The sequence below is a fragment of the Elephantulus edwardii genome, unplaced genomic scaffold (assembly GCF_000299155.1).
Source record: "Elephantulus edwardii isolate Elephantulus edwardi_28Jun2011 unplaced genomic scaffold, EleEdw1.0 scaffold00194, whole genome shotgun sequence".
NCBI classification, from domain to species: Eukaryota; Metazoa; Chordata; class Mammalia; order Macroscelidea; family Macroscelididae; genus Elephantulus; species Elephantulus edwardii.
In genome coordinates this window covers 3,337,349-3,354,298 of record NW_006399944.1, presented here as the reverse complement: position 1 = coordinate 3,354,298, position 16,950 = coordinate 3,337,349, and the positions used below count along the sequence as shown (strand labels likewise).

Genomic DNA, 16,950 nt, shown 5'->3' with positions numbered 1-16,950 from the left:
CCTAAGCGTGTAAGTGCTGCATTTACCCAATTAGTAACAGCAACTGCGCTGGGGAAATGAAACATTCTAAAACGCACGCCAAAATAAAATAAGCTCAACCTTTATCACAGTGTCACTCAATGCTTAAGGCTTGCTTTTACATATAATTTAAGGTTCTTGTTTGGCAAATGTAGCTGTAATTTTGTAATATTAAATGTTCTTTTTCAGCAAAAATTACACTTACACACAGAAGACACTCAAGAAATAACCTGCAAGCAAGTTTTTAAGCTCAGGGAAACAAAGGAAGAACTGAAGCATTACATTCAAGACATGAAAAAGGAGATGACACAAATATTAAAAGAAAAAAATATTAACTAAAATACTGCTTCTCAATTGCCACAAAGGAATTCCTTTTTTGTCATCTATAACTTGGAAAGCTTTTTTTCTTACAGAAGGATAGTCAATGTGGAACATCAGAAAAATGAGCATTTTATACATATATATTTTATCTCAGTTTCCATTTTGCAAGAAAAGAGCAATTGTGGCAAGTTATCAAGACAAAATGTGTAATGAGGCAGCTGAGATTGCAAATAATGTTTGAAAATGCATAGCTTTCTATTCAACATAAATAAAAGCATTTCTTCACTATTAAGTTTAACAAGTAAGTTTAGTGAAGGCTTACAAATCATACTTGTTTATCACATATTCATAGATTTTATGTTTTATAAAGTTAATTACCATTGATTAATGTGCTTAATTAATTATATCTAATCAATCTCTATGACTTGACGGCATCAAGCAACAACAACAATCTCTTATTGTGTGTTGTCTTTCCAACAAGTTATTTTTTTGAAAGGCCTGTTTTTGCTTTCACTTAAAACAACAGACTGCATTTCTATATACTCGAAAACTGCTCTCACAGTTATTGGAGTTACATAGTATTAGTAGTTGCTGTTGTTAGGTGCCATCAAGCCAGCTCTGACTCACAGTTAACCCCATGAACCACAGATCTGAACCTCTCCCTACCCTGTGCCAACCTCAGGAGCACTATCTTGTTCAAGCCCTTTATGGTAGTTACCATCACAATCCATCTTGTTCACTGGTCTTTCCCAGTAATGACTGGTTGGTTCCTCCTGAAAACATGCCCAAAGTGAGACAAAGTTTCGTCATCCTTGTCTCTCAGAAGAACTCTGGTGGCACTTCCTTCAAGGCAAATTTGCTTGTTCTTTTGGCTATTCAACACTCTGCTCCAACACTACAATTCAAACAATTGATTCTTCTTCTGTCATCCTTATTTCTTGTCCAACTTTTAGATGCATAGGAAGCAACTGAGAATATCCTAACTTGGCTCAGCTGCACCTTAATCTTTAAACTGATATCCTCGCTCTTGGAACCCTGGAAAAGTCCTTGACAGCAGATTTCCCAATGCCAACACATGTTCTGATGTCTTGAATGTTGCTACCGGGGTTTTGATTGTGAATCCAAAGAAAATGAAATTTTGAAAACTTGAATCTTTTCTCCCTCTATCATGCTATTATTTACTGGTACAGTGGTGAGGATTTCTATTTTCTTGATCTTGTAACCAATATGAAAGGCTATACTCTTTGATCTTCTACAGTATGTAATTGAAGCACACTTTCTGGAAGCTAAGTTGGGTCATCAGCACAATGCAGGTGACTGATTAGTCTTCCTCCAGTCCTGATGCCACATGCTTCTTCACACAACACTGCTTCTTGAATGATTTTTTTCTCCCGCATACAGATTGAATAAGTATGGAGAAAGGATACAACCGTAACATATCTTTTCTGATTTTAAACCACACAGTGTTCCTTGTTCGATTCTGACAACTGCTTCTTGGTCTAGGTCTAGATTGTGCATGAGCACAGAACACTGGGCAGGTGGTTAAGTCCTCCTCCATTTGTATGACTAAAATCTACTCTAGGTTTACTGCATAATCTGTACTTTTTATAAACTTGTGACTTGCAATTTCCTATGAAGCTTTCTGTTCTTAACTGCTTTTCTCAGAAAGAGCCAGCTGTGTGCCAGCAAGGTCTCTCCACTACTCTTCGTAAGGAATTATGCTTTAACATCTATTTAATTTTTTTTCTTTTTTGCATCCCTAAATCACCATTCACTACACTAACAAAAAAACAAAAATTCTCTTTTACAGGCACTTCCAGGAGGTTTTCTAAGAGAGAAGTTGAAATTAGTTCTTACAAGCACATTTACATAATATGCAACTTGATAAACTGCCAGAATGTACAGGTGTTCTGATACTTTTTAAAAATAGAATGTATTCAAATTATTATTTCTTATATTAATCTTTTTATCCTAATACCAAAAAAAAAACAATCTATTTTATAAAAAGCCTAGGGAGCATTGTGAAAAGTACAGAAATGCAAGGCATTTACGTGCTTCTAATACCTTTGGAGTTATTAAAATAGTAAATAAAGGTGCAATGTACTGATTCGTTAGATTTACTTAGATTAGTCATAAAGCTAATCATGTAAATGATAAGAGTAAAGTTGTAGCAAAATTAACTTTTGAGTTTTAAAAACATGCTCACTGAACATTTTAAATAATTTTGCAGCTTTAGAATCAGCAGTTAAAATGTTAATGATTCGTATCGATTTATAAAGGTAATGGACCAGATCCTGCTGAAGTTTTATTACCTGGAGACTCAATTTGTGCACTAGTGGCTTTTAAACTCAGAGCTATGATACAGAGCCTCTCAGGAGTTAATTTCCCTCTTCCTCCTCTTTTTTTTTATTTCTCTTCCTCCTCTTCAATCAGCACAGATTCCTACACTTGGGAAAGAGAGGCAATACCAACACAGTGGGGAGTTTCAAAAAAATGCTCAGTTTCTCACAATATGAGAAGCCCCCTGCATAAGACTGGTAAGGGCCAGGGATTATCAAGACATGAGGAACTGTCCTGTCTGAAATGCTGCTGAGAAGCACGGCCATAGAGGAGGCATTTTTTATCTTTTTATCTTTTCTATGCAGGCATGAAAAAAAAGAGGAGTGATATTCTTAATACATAAAACTTACAAAGGAGTGAACTATTAAAATATCAGGTTCTGGTCCAACTGATCAAAAAATTATTCTAAATATTAGTTTTGAGGTATTTATTTCCCAGAGGATGTTGCCACTAACCTATTCAAAAATTCTGACATTTCTTTGGCCATTTGTTCCCTATAAAAAAATAAATAATAATGCATCATGGTTACATAAAAACATACATATTACTTAAAACATCTTCGACACAAATAATGACTTATTAATCCCAACCTACTGTCACTGAAATGATTTTGACACATGGTGATACTCCATTGAGTTTCTGAGGCTATAAATCTTTATAGGAAGACTCTACCCATCTTCCACTGAGCAGGTAACCAGCTAGTGGATTCAAACTACCAATCTTTTGATTAGCAGCCCAACACTCATGTATTATGCCACACTATGCCACAAGGGTCCCTTAATGATTTACTGTTGTTGTTGTTGTTGTTGTAATGTGCTGTCAAGTCAGATTTAGTTCATAGTTGACCCTCCAGTGGGTTTTCAGAAGCAGTAAATCTGGTAGCCTAGTGATAAGAAGCTGTACTGCAAACCCAAAAGGACACAGTTCAAATCCACCAACTGCTCCACAGGAGAAGGATGGGCAGTCTCCTCCTGTACGATTTACTACCTCTGAAGGCCTGCTAGAGGGTCAGCAATGAGACAGTTCCAACTCATTGTCATGCAATAATAACAATGAGAAATTACATGGAGCAGACTGTCCATCTTTCTCCAGCAGATTAACAAATGGATTTGAACCATGTGCCTTCATGTTGGCAGTGCAGCTCCTTACCGTGAGACCACCAGAGCACCAGAGTCCCCTAATGATTTACTAACCATTTAAAATTCTTTTACTCTATAAAAATCTATGAAATAAAATACAATAAAATTTCTGCTCAAATCAAGTTGAAGTGTTTGTACACATTCCCATTTTAGCAACAAGGAAATTTTCAGATAAAACCTCATGAGACCCATGCTTCTGTCGTATATTTTATACATAGAATACAAATAGCATTTTCTAATTGCACAAGGAAATGAAGATTTTTGAACCAAAGTTGCTTGGTAAATATTAATTAGAAAATGCATAAAGGTGACAAATGAAGCTGCTATATTTTCCAGTGTCAGAGTTTAAATGAGACTCTGATGAATTTAAAGCCAGCATTCAAAACCAAAGCACTCATTTAAATACTATATACACAAGTACATGAAGTTCTTGTTAAATTAAATATCTGCAGCATTCTGACCTTGCAAGTCACATTTCCCAAAGTAAAAAAATTTCTTTTTCTTCTATTACCCAGAAGAGAGTAACTTTTTTCAGTATTTGGTTAATTCTCTGGAATATCTTCCAAGTTTCTTTATCATCGATGTTTCATTAACTTCATTATTTTATTTTCATGCCCTTTGCTCCCTTCCTTCTATAAAGAATCATTTTCTTATTTACTATATTCATCACACTCTGGTAACCTCAAAAACCTTATAAATCAGTAAAATCTGTAAGAAGTGAAGTTAGTTATATGTGCTTTGGGATAAACCAGTTCCTGGAGGCCTGACACCAAGCAGAACTCTGATTATCAAGGAAAGGAGCACTCCTGCATCCTAATTTCCTTGTAATAAACACTGGCTATGACTGGATAACAATGAAGGTCCAGCCAAGCAAACACACAGGGGAAAAGTAGTACTTCACATCTGGTGATCAAGGCCAACAAGCTCAAAATGAAGCACAAAACCACAGCGAATAAAAAGTACCTTTTGATGGCAAATCTTTCCTTAACTTCATACTTCGTTAGAATTTTCTAACTTCCACACTTAGGGTGACTCTGATCAGTTCGTTTAATTCTATTATCAGTCCACCTCATGATTTCTGTGTCAGGATCCAAGGCCATCTCTGTCTGTTTTTTACCATCTCTATCTTGGGACATCTTCCACTTCTTTCCCAACTCAGGTTTCAAGGACTTCCTGGCTTTTTAAAGCCATTTACCACAGGTCTGCTGACTTGAGAAAGAATTTTCCTCTGTCCAGACACTACACAAGATGATAGTCACTACTGATTCAACATCCACCTGATCTGATGTCACTAGGTGTGACACTAAATAGATGGGACAGAAATGCTTCATGCCCCAAGAGGCTACTTTTTATGTCTTAGTTTACCAGACTATACTCAAATGCTCAAATTTTCATTTTAAATATGATTTTGAGGGTTTGTATAACTATTTCATTTTTATTTCATTGACAATCCTCTCAGAGCACACTAACAGGCACCTGCTCTTAGGGCAAGGATGTTACAAGTTCTGCCCAAGAAAGAACTGTCCCATGTGGCATCACCATGCCCACTACCTACATAGATGACGAATATACAAAGTTTTCTGTGTATGCAGCCTGATTATTTTGCATCGTTTTACTGTTCATAGGACTTTTCAAGGAATGCATCTCACACCTAATTAAGATGCTCCTGAACACTATAGGACCACTGAAATCAGTCTTTGTCAAAAGAAGCTGAGAAATAATGAGCAAAAGTCTTTTTTTCTAATACAAGAAACAATTTAACATTTACTTCCATGAGGAAACTCCTGGAAAACTCTACATGCTATGTAGCATGAACTTCCTGCTACAGTTCAAACATTAAACGCAGTTTTAAAAGAGAGAAATGACATACGGTGTCATTTTGGGTCTTGTTCCATCATTTCTGTAAAAAGAATAAATTTTAGTTAATGTCATAAGCAACTGACTCAAAATTTTCATTGTGAGAATTTGTATTTCAATTATTTCACTCATTGATTTTAATATTCCATCATTTATATGTGAAATAATAATTTTATATATTTTTAAATTTTAGTGAAAATTATTAGGAAATAGAGACTCAATTTAATAAAAAATAGAGGAAAATATTTCATTTAGATTAGAAAATTTATATATAGTGTATTTTTTAGAAAACAAAATCTGCAAATTATAATTTTAACTAATTTGAAATCACTGGTTTGCACAAAGGATTATATGTGTAATTAATTTAGACTATATTTTAAAACATGGTATATACATAGAAAACAGTTCTTACTGAGAAATTACTGGATAGGAACCAAAGCTGTAAAAGTAATTTAAAATTATTTCTTGTAGCAGATTCATATAAATATTTCTTTTTCTCATCTACTGAAAAATCCAAAGAAAGCATAGTTTCAGAAAGAATCTAGTGTTAACAAAAGAATAAATAAATATTCTAAAACATTTAGCCCATTAAGACAAAATTCTCAAGCATGGGAAGTCTGTACAGGACTTAAAGTCTGTAATACTGTTGTTGTTATTATTAGTTCTTACTGAGTTGATTATAACCCATGCACAGACTTAATGCATTCAGAGTATAAAATAATCTTGATATTTGCTAAGAGGGCATGACGGATCAGAAAAAGCAGTGTGGAAGAGGTAACGAGTGACATTCCAGAGGATTGGAACGTCATCCCTAGACTTTATCACAAGAAAAAAGAACATTTTCTGCCTTTCAAAATCTTAATAGTTGCTCACTACCATTAAGTTGGGGAGCTGTGGAGGGTCTAGTGCTAAGGAGCTACACTATAATCCCAAAGGCATATGGTTCAAATTCACCAGCACGGGAGAAAGATAAGCAATCTCCTCCTGTGTGATTGACTGCCTTAGAAAAGCCACTGGCGGGTCAGCTAAGGGTCAGTTCCAACTCGGTGGCACACAACAACAAGCACTACCATCAAATTAGAACTAACTCATAAGTGACCCTCCACTGGATTTTTTGAGGCTGTAAATAACATAGAAAGAGAGTGCCCATCTTGTCCCTTCCTTGGTGGACCTGACCTTTGAGTTAGCAGCATAATTCCCCACAGACTACACCATCCCATGTGAGTCCCCTACAACAGCAGCAGCTGCTGTTGTGTGCTGTCGACTCAGAGCCAACCCACAGCTGGCCTCCAGAGGGTTTTCAGAGGCTGTAAACTGTATGAGAGGAGACAGGCCATCCGTCTCTGGTAGATTAGAACCTCATGCCTATGGGATTGCAGCATGGTTTCAGTGGACTCTAAGTATTTAAGTAGTGGCTGTCACCTAGTTAATTCTGCTTAGCTCTTACCACAGGTAACTTACCATACACAGTGAAGATCCTACATGGGATATACTTTCTGAGAGACCACCTATTCATGGAGAAATGCCTCTTTTTGAAGAAAATATGGACTCTTCATTTGAACCAGTATCTTGGCACTGGGTCCAAGTTAAGATTTTAGGTTTCTTAAAATAAAGTTTTGTCATAGGCATTCTAATAAAGTCTCCATTAATTAACTTCTTAGAAATGAACTTCAGCTCATTTGGAGGCTCCTGTGTGAAGTGGCTGGATTCTGGAAGGTGGGTTCTCTCTTGTTTTGGTTGAGGGTCTGGTGTGGACTGTTTGGCTGTTTTTTATTCATTCACAACCAGGTGTGAGCTGATTACATTTGCTGGATTTAGCTAACAATGAGCTGTTGGAGGACCTGTGTATTTAAAAGTCAGTGTTAATTGTATTTGGGACTAACATTCTTCTAAGTGGTAGAGCACTGGTCTGTCAATTTGCTGTACTGAGGTAACTTGAGGTTGCTGTGATGCTGAATGCTGTGCCACCGGTGTATCAAATGTCATAATGGTTACCCATGGTGGACAATGTATGGTGGAGCTCCCAGATTAGATAGGCTTGGAAGCGGGAGTGGAATCCACTTCCTAAACTCCATGAACTTAGAGAAATGATGATAGTTACAGAACAAGGTTCAGGTCTTTTGTTCATAGGGTCACTATGAGTCAGGCTCAACTTGATAGCACTTAACAACAACAATGAATTAACTCCTTAGAAATGAACTTCAGCTACAATAAAAACAACTTATCAACTGTAAAGAGCTGTGGTGGTGTGGTGCACTGTGGGTTGTGCTGCTAATAAAAAGGTCAGTGGTTCTAATCTACCATCCATTCCACTGGGGAAAGATCAGTTGTCTCCTCCCAGTAAAATTTACAGTTGAATAGTTACAGTAGGAAGTCGATGGAGGGTAGCAATGAGGCAGAACTGACTCCACAACATTGAGATTTGTCAATTCATTGAGATTTGTATACCTCACCAGCATCAAGAATAACAGCTATTAAGGCTGGGTCACCCAGTCACTGCAGATCATCACACAGAGAGGTCCTAGTTATTTCAACCTAAGGGAAGGGAAGGTGTGGAACACCAGCTGCACTGACTGCAGTGACAAAGGCCATCTCTCTGCTCTGAGTTGATTCTTCCTCACAGTAACCCTAAAGGACACAGCAGACCCATCCCAAGGGCTGTAATCCTTACAGAGGCAGGCGACATCTTTCTCCTGCAGAGCAGCTGGCGGGGTGGAGCTGCTATCGTTTTAGTTAGCAGTCACATACCTGAACCACAGTACTGCCAGGGCTCCTTATAAAGAGGTGAAATGCTATGATAAACCAAGTACCTGACTCAAATGCAAAACCTTGATAATTATCAAAATAGTTTATATTTGTATAGGCCAAAAGGTCAGCAATTCAAATCCACCTGCTGCTCTACAGGAGAAAGGTGAGCCGTTTCCTTCCATAAAAATGTACAGTCCAGGAGACCTGACTATGAGCCAAAATTGACCATGGCAGCAGGCTGGGGTTTTCATTCTGTTTGAGGCAGGGTCAATGTAAAGGCTATTAACAGGAGCAAGAACAATTCTGCATCTTTTCAAACACAATTCACATCCCAGTGTTCCCAATATACCTATAAAAAAGGTGCAACCTACAACACCCTTTTTCTTTCTATCTTCAGTATAATAAAATCAGAGTAATAATCAGTATAATAAAATCAGTCATTGCTCACAATGACTAGGGATGATAGAAGGAAAAATGATGCCTTTGAACTGTGGTGCTAGAGAAGAGTATTGAACATACCATGGACTACTAGGAGAACAAACAGGCTCATTCTAGACAGGAGAGGCCAGGCTCCTCTTTGGAAGCAAGGATTCAGAGGCTTCGTCTGACATACTTTGTACATGTTGCAAGGATGGACCAGTCCTTAGAAAAGGACGTCATGCTTGGGAGGTTGGAGGGACAGTACAGGAGAGGAAGACCCTTGATGAAATGTATTGACTCATGAAATGTAGTGACTGGGATAATGGGGACAGGTGTGTCAGAGACAACAAGATTGACACAGGATAGAGCAGAGTTCATGGCTGTTGTACATAGGGTCGCTGTGAGTTGCAAGTGACTCAACGGCACGTAATAATACAATCTAACAAATGTGCTGTCGTCCATTCAATTCCAACGCATAACGACCAGGGTCCATAGAGTTTCTAAGGTGTTCCAACTACTGGCCTTTAGGTTAGCGGATAACCATTTAAAACAATGCACCACCAAGGCCCCTTAAAATGTAACCACTGCCTTGCAACTAGAATCCAAGTTTATCCTTTCACAAGGAAATGGCTCCATCTAGTGTCCATACTTGAATTACACTGTGTCATAAACCCATGAGTTTTCAGATAGTAAACTGCATGGGAAGAGACTGTAAATCTTGACCCTGCAAAGTAGCTGGTGGACTTGAACTATATGTCTTTGGGGCTGGCAGTATATTAACTCCTTACCCAACACCTCAGGCCATCCTTAAATTCTGAAAGGCATGATTAGTTATTTATGTGTTTGTCTAGTGTACAGGCCTAATAGCAAGGCATTGTGCTTGCCAATCCAAAGGAATAAATTTCAAATCTACCAGCTGCTCCATAGAAGAAATATAGACAATCTCCTCCTATGTGATCTACAGTCTCCTGAAACCCACTGCAGGGCCAAAGATGATTCTGTTCCAATTCAACGGCACCTAACAACAACAACGTCTAGCGTACACAGAGAGCTCTGATAGTGTAGTTCATGGTGACTTGCACTACTAACCCAAAGAGCACTATCTCTTACAGCTCAAATTCACCTACAGTTCTAAAGGATAAAGATGGGCAGTCTCTGCCCATGCAGTTCCCAGAGATCCAAGGGAGGGTTGGCGATGAGCTTGTTTCAACTTGATGGTAATGCGTTTGGGCTTTCTAGTATGTGCGTATGTGTATAGTTCATATATTGTTTTTACTACCAGTTTAATTTGCTTTGTTACATATATAGGTAAATAGTCAAAATCATGTCTGCTATCTAATTTCTAAAAAACCAGATATATTGAATTTTTTAATATTTGAAATTTTCACTTTTAAACTTCCACATTCCTTCACAATCCACTAACACACAGTATTTAGAGGTAACTGAGAAACCAGGGGAGACAAAATATTTCAGCATGATTAACCATTCTTCTTGGAAAAGGAAACTCATTTATTCTGGAGGAGACCAAGGAAGATAAATCTCTCCTATTTCCAAGTGTTAGGAAGTAGAATACTAAAAAATAAATATTTACTTTAGAAAAATGATAAATCTTTACTTCAAATATATTAAGCTGCATTATAACATATTCACTAATTCCTATGCCAATGTATGTTGTTGTTGTTGTTGTTGTTGTTATGTGCTGTCGAGTCAGAACTGAGTCATAGCCCACTGTCTAGTGGATTTTTAGGCTGTAAATCGTAGAAGAGACTACCCATCTTTTTCTCCCACGTGGTTAGTGGGTTTGAACCACCTGCTTTTGAGTTGGCAGTATAACGCCCTACTCACTTGGCCACCAGAGCTCCTCATGCCAATGTATAATGGCAGGTATTTAAGAAATTATATTTGTTCTCACTATACAATGTCCTTGGGCAATTTCAGAATAATGGTTGAAATGTTTTCTAAACAGTGTTTATTGTTTTCTTTTTCAATAGCTTAACACTGTGATGGAAAAAATCAACTGCCTCATTTGCTTAGTATACCAGTAGGTAAAAGTAATTTTAAAGTACATTTACTTAAAATAGGTGAAGACATAAAGCATATCATCTTCTCTTTTTCTCACACAGAAGTGGGAAGCGGAGAGGTGAAGGCTGCACACCACCCCAAGCAGCAGTACCTGCGGAGTGCTGGGTCAGCCTGGGCCTCGTCGGTGATGAGCTCCTCCTCGCTCTTGGCAATGCGCAGGGCCAGCTCCCGGTCCCGCCGCTCCTGCTCCAGGACAGCCTGCTGCTGGGATTCCTCCTCCCGCTGTCTGGCCAGCTGCGCCTCCACTTCAGCCTGCCGAGAACAGAGAGACAACTTCACCCAGGGGGCTCCACTTGTACAATGGGCCATCCCAATGGTTATAAAACAAACCGAACAGGAAAAATATGCTAGTTCTTCTCATCAGGCTCCATTCTCTTTTATATGTTTGAAAGTTTCAACTTTCAAACACATTTCCCTCATTCCTCTCTTTGCCAACTCCAAGAGAAGGTAGAAGGACCATAGCTCTACCATTGCGTATAAGTAGCCTTAATACCACAAGTATTCTAGGTATCACTAAGACAGACTAAAAAGAAAGGAATGGCAGTTTACTCTGGAAATTTACAATGGTCACCCACAGGATAACAGAATATTGTCCAATACAAGGCTGTAAAGAGTCCCCCAGGTTAGAAGACACTTGAAATTCAACGGAGGCTTAACAATGTACTCAAACACACCAATGATCATAAAAATAGTATAGAACTATGCAACATTTTTGCAATCTTATGTATAGAGCCCCTATATAGAGAGCCCCTGTGATATGGCAAGTGAGGCTGAGCCCTTAAATTTGGAAATACAATAGAGGAGGAAAAGTTGTAAGCAGAAACCAATAATTGGAACATGGAATGTGAGAAGAATGAATGCAGGAAAACCGGACACAGAATGCACTAATATTGACATATTTGGTATTGGCAAAATGAGATGGGTTGGCATTTTTAATCAGACAACCATATGATCTACTATGCTGAAAAGGTGAGAAAAAAAAAACAGGTTAGCTTTCATAGTTAAAAAGGGCATTTCTTGGTCCATCTTGAAATACAATATTGTAAGTGACAGGATAATATTAATACCACTATCATTCAATTTACACACCAACAACCAGAGCCAAGAAGGAGGAAATAGATGATTTCTACCATTTCAGTCGGAAATGGAATGAGCATGTAATCAAACTGCATTATTAATAATTGGCGACTGGAATGCGGAAATTGGGAATCAGGAAGAAGAATCAGTAGTAAAAAAAATATGAAGTTGGTGACAGAAATGAAGCTAAGGTGAGGATGACAGAATTCTGCACAATCAATTATTTATTGATTGCAAATACCTTTTATAAGAAACAAAAATGCAGGCTATATACATGGATTTCACCTGATGGTATGCACAGCAATCAGCTCAATTACATCTGTGGAAGGAATCATTTGGAGAAGTTCATATCAGCAGTGAAAACTAGGCCAAGTGCTGATTGTTGAAAAGACCATCAACTACTCATATGCAAGTTAAAATTAAAGCTAAAAATGATCAAATCATATCCACAGAAATAAAAATTTGATCTTGAGTCTATCTCTCCTGAATTTAAAAACCAACTTAGGAACAGGTTTGAGGCCTTGCACACTAATGAATGAAGACCAGATGATCTGTGGAAAGATATCAAGAATATCATCCATGAAGAATGCAAAAGGTCATTACAAAGAAGGAAGAAGAAGAAAAGTCCAAAATGGATGTCAGAAGAGACTGAATAATACACTAAAACACCGAGAAGTCAAAGAAAAGGGAAGAAGGAGCTGAACAGAAGATTAAAAACGGCAGCTTGAGAAGACAAGGCAAAGCATTATAATGAAATGTGGAAAGAGCTGGAGTCAGAAAATCAAAAGAGCCAAAATACTTTTGCATTTCAAAAGCTGAAGGAACTGAAGAACAAATTCAAGCCTTGAATTACAATGCTTAAGGATACTATGGGGAGAACACTGAATGATTAAGAACATTAAAACAACAAGGAAGGAGTATACAGAGTCACTGTACCAAAAAGAAACAACATCTGATGAAGAGGCAATAGTGACAAAGGAGGAAATTCAGACTGCTCTGAAGGACCGGGCAAAAAATAAAGTCCTAGGAATGGATGGACTATCAACCTATATATTTCAACAAACAGATGCTGCCCTGGATGTGTTCAGCAGGTTGTGCCAAGAAATCTGGAGGACAACTACATGGCCAAGTGACTGGAAGTTGCTATTATTGATTGTCGTCAAGTCGAAAACAACTCATACTGACCCTAAGAACAAAAGGCCTAAAGCCCTTCTATAACTATCGTCATTTATCAAAGTTCACAGAATTTCCAAAGGCATAAGAGATCCATATTAATTACCATTCAAAAAAAAGGTGACCCGATAGTGTGTGGAAAGTATTAAACAATATCACTAATATCACACACTAGCAAAATCCTGCTGAATATTAACCAGAAACCACTGGAACAGTACATTGATAGAGAACTAGCAGAAATACAAGCTGAGTTTAAAAGAGGTCGAGGCATTAGAGACATTATCAGCAAAGTCAGATGATCTTGACTGAGAGCAGAGAGGACCAGAGGAATGTCTATGTTTCATTGACTATGCAAAGGCATTTTACTGTGTGTATCACACAAATTGTGGCTACCTTTGAGAAAAATTGGACTACCAGAACACTTAATTGTGCTCATATTGAAACCTATACTTGGACCAGGAAGTAGTCCTCAGAACAGAGCAAGGAAGCACTGCATGGTTCAAAATCAGGAAGGGGGTGTGTCAGGGATGTATCCTCTCCCCACACCTTTTCAGTCTATATGCAGAACTGATCATCTGGGAGGCTGGGCTTTATGAGGAAGAAGGTGGCATCAGCATCGAAGGAAGATTCATCAACAACCTATGCTATGCAGATGACACAACCCTGCTTGCTGAAACTGAGGAGGACCTGAAGCAGTTGCTGCAGAACATCTAGGACTATAGTCTTCAATGTGGAGTAAACCTCAACATCAAGAAAACAAAAATTCTCAATACTGAGCGAATCAGTAGCACCATGATAGATGGAGAAGAGATTGAGGTTGTTCACAATTGCAGCTTGCTTGGTTCCACAATCAACACTCTTAACACCATCAGTCAGAAAATCAAAAGACTAATTGCATTAGGTAAATCTGCTGTCAGGGATCTCTCCAGAGTACTGAAAAGCAACAGTGTCAGTCTGGAGACTAAGGTGCACCTGAGGCTATGAATCAGAGAGCTGGACAATGACTAAAGATGACAGAAGAATTGATGCCTTTGAGTTGTGGTGCTGGAGAAGAGTCCTGAACATACCATGGACCACGGAGAAAACAAATAGTTCTGTCTTGGAGAGGGTGAAACTAAGTTTTTCATTGGAGGCTAGGATTTTGAAGTTCTGTCTCACATACTTTGGGCACACGGCCAGGAAGGACCAGTCCTTGGTGTAGGACTTCATACTTGTAAGGGTGGAGGGGACAGTGCAGGAGAGGAAGATCCCAGATGAGATGGACTGATACAGTAACTGGGGCAATGGTGGTAGGTGTGTCGGAATCAGTGAGAGTGGCTCAGGAAAGGACAGGCTCCAGAGCTGCAGCACACAGGGTCAGTATGAGTTGCAGACGACTTGACAGAACTTAACAACAACATGAGTCGGACTGCCTCAGGATCAACAAACAACTATTGTTGTTGCTGTATATCATCAAGTCAAAACCAAAACAAAGCGGACCTTCCTACTACCAAGCATCATATTAAAACACTTGGATAACAGAAGTCAGATAGTTAAAGATTTCACCTTAGGATGTATTATGAGAAAAAGATAAATAGAGGCATGAATGCATAATCAATTAATTGTTCTTATAGACATGGGCCTTTTAAAAAAACAAGCAGAAAAATGAGATTGAAGAAAATACCATAATTTAGTATTACTAATATCTAGAAAATTCTAAAATAATTCTTTATAAGATAGGAACTATATTTTAAATGAATATTCATCTGGTTTAACCCCAGGTATTATCATAGCACAAGTAGTAACAAAACTGGTATTTACTAAGCTAGGTATTGTTCTAAATGCTTTACCCATAGCCTAACTCATTTAAAGCTCACAACTAGTATTTATTTCCATTTTCTCTATAAAACCTAAGAGTTAAACTGATAAGAACAGATACTACACTTGATCTTAGCCAAAAGGCCGAGAAGCGATACTAATTGTGCCTCAGCCATGTGACCATTTCTGCCAGTGACCAGTGATAGACCAGGATTTGGGCTCACTTCTTAGCTCCAAAGTTTGCCCTCAGAACCACTCCAGGAACTGCCTTTGGTTTCAGAGATTTTAAAATCTCAGAGCTGTCAAGTCAGCTCCCACTGACTGCCATCTCCTTCATCAGAGACCTTTAGGTTTGCAGTACAACTCACACCAGACTACACACCTGTGGTGTTAAGGGTTTATTGTGTAAAATGGCTTTCCTAGCCATTAACAATTTTGACTTTGCATGGCAGATAGGTGGAAGTATGTGAACAAGGTATGTTAGCCTATCTATAGGGGGCTGGCTAGTCTCACCACTAATCTGACCAGATTGAGCAGCACTTTAGAATCTTACCGCCAGCTAAGAAGCAGGAGAGAATGCAGTGTGCCCTATGGAACCAAAGATTCTTGGGTCAGCCAGACCTACAGGAAAGCAGTAGACAGAGCTGACCTTGGGACAGCTGCCCCACCGACCAAGACCTAGAAGCATTCACCTAAGCTTGCTGGGAGGACTGAAGGTAGGACTAAATGGCAGGAATGGAAGACCCTTATGAGATGGATTGACTCAAGTCACTGGCATAATAGGAATAGGTGTGTCGGAGACAATAAGATTGGCAAGATATAGAGGAGACTTAAGGGATGTTGTATACAGCGTCACTATGAATCACAAATGATTCGATGGCACATAACAACAACAACAAAGAACTTTTTAACACTGACAAAGCTAAAGGCTCTCCTGGCTGACTGCATTCTGCTACCAATCTTAATTATAGCCTTTTTTACTTCCCTAATGTATGGTTCCGAATACTTTGTGAGCTATTAAAATGGATTTTGGACCCAGTAGAGCAGTAAGACTAGTGGTGGAATTAGTAGAAAGAGGTATGGGAGTTGGAAGACATGTCTGACTCATGGGAATTGGTTTTGTGCTGTATATGATGATGATGGGGCACTTCCTCCTTGTGAAGCACTTAATAGAGGTCAGACACGACCATTCCCACATGGCCTTGTCTCTTTTTACACCAGTAATGCTCCACTGCTTCAAGATACTGTTTTATCTTCTTTTACGCTATAAGTCTCCTTGAAATGCAATCAAATTACCTAATAAGTACAATTATCTAGTAAGTATATACCTGAATACGTTTTTCATCATCTTCCCTTTTCTTTCTCTCTTCTTCTTCTTGTTTTCTCTTTGCTTCCATCTCGAGCTTCCTACCAACAAAAGAAAACTCTTTAAAAATGTAACAGAAATTAAGAAATCTTTCAGAAGGCTGCTTAACCATTAATTTTAAAAGGTTATGGAATGGAACTCACACTAATCTCCTCATTATACATATTATCAATTTACTCTGAATAAGTTAAAATCTAACTCTATTAACAAGTAATTTTTCTGAAACATAGCAAATGTGATTTTTTTACAACCTTTAAAAGCTACAGATAAATTGCATTACAGACCTAAAATGTAAGGCCTCGACTATATATGTTTCTTAGAACTCTTTCTCTAACTAAATTATTTTCATATTTCTTCTATGACAAAATATTCCAGAAATGTATTCATTTTTAAACTACAGAGAAATAGACATGCTCTTTGTCCTAGCTTTTAAAATAGTATACAAGTTTGAATTTTTAAAAATTAGAAATCGTAGGGTGCTCTGGTGGCCTAGTGGTAAGAAGCTGTACTGCAATCCCAGAAGTATGTGGATCAAATCCACCAGATGCTCTGCTGGAGAAAGAGGGACAATCTCCTCCGGTACCAGTCAGATCTGATTTGACAGTACACACA

General features: G+C 38.2%; 1 protein-coding gene across 2 annotated transcripts in view; it reads right to left on the bottom strand.

Annotated features, from left to right (window-relative positions):
- MYO6 (myosin VI) overlaps positions 1–16,950 on the bottom strand; it is a 122,574-nt gene that overhangs the window by 9,972 nt on the left and 95,652 nt on the right. Inside the window, exons 26-29 of one of the 2 annotated variants that reach the window (XM_006896962.1) lie at positions 16,301–16,379; positions 11,017–11,177; positions 5,689–5,718; positions 3,135–3,173 (exon numbers count right to left, since the gene is read on the bottom strand). In XM_006896962.1, coding sequence (XP_006897024.1) covers positions 3,135–3,173; positions 5,689–5,718; positions 11,017–11,177; positions 16,301–16,379 — 309 coding nt within the window. The remainder of the gene's footprint in view (positions 1–3,134; positions 3,174–5,688; positions 5,719–11,016; positions 11,178–16,300; positions 16,380–16,950) is intronic. The other variant, XM_006896963.1, reaches the window with a different exon arrangement.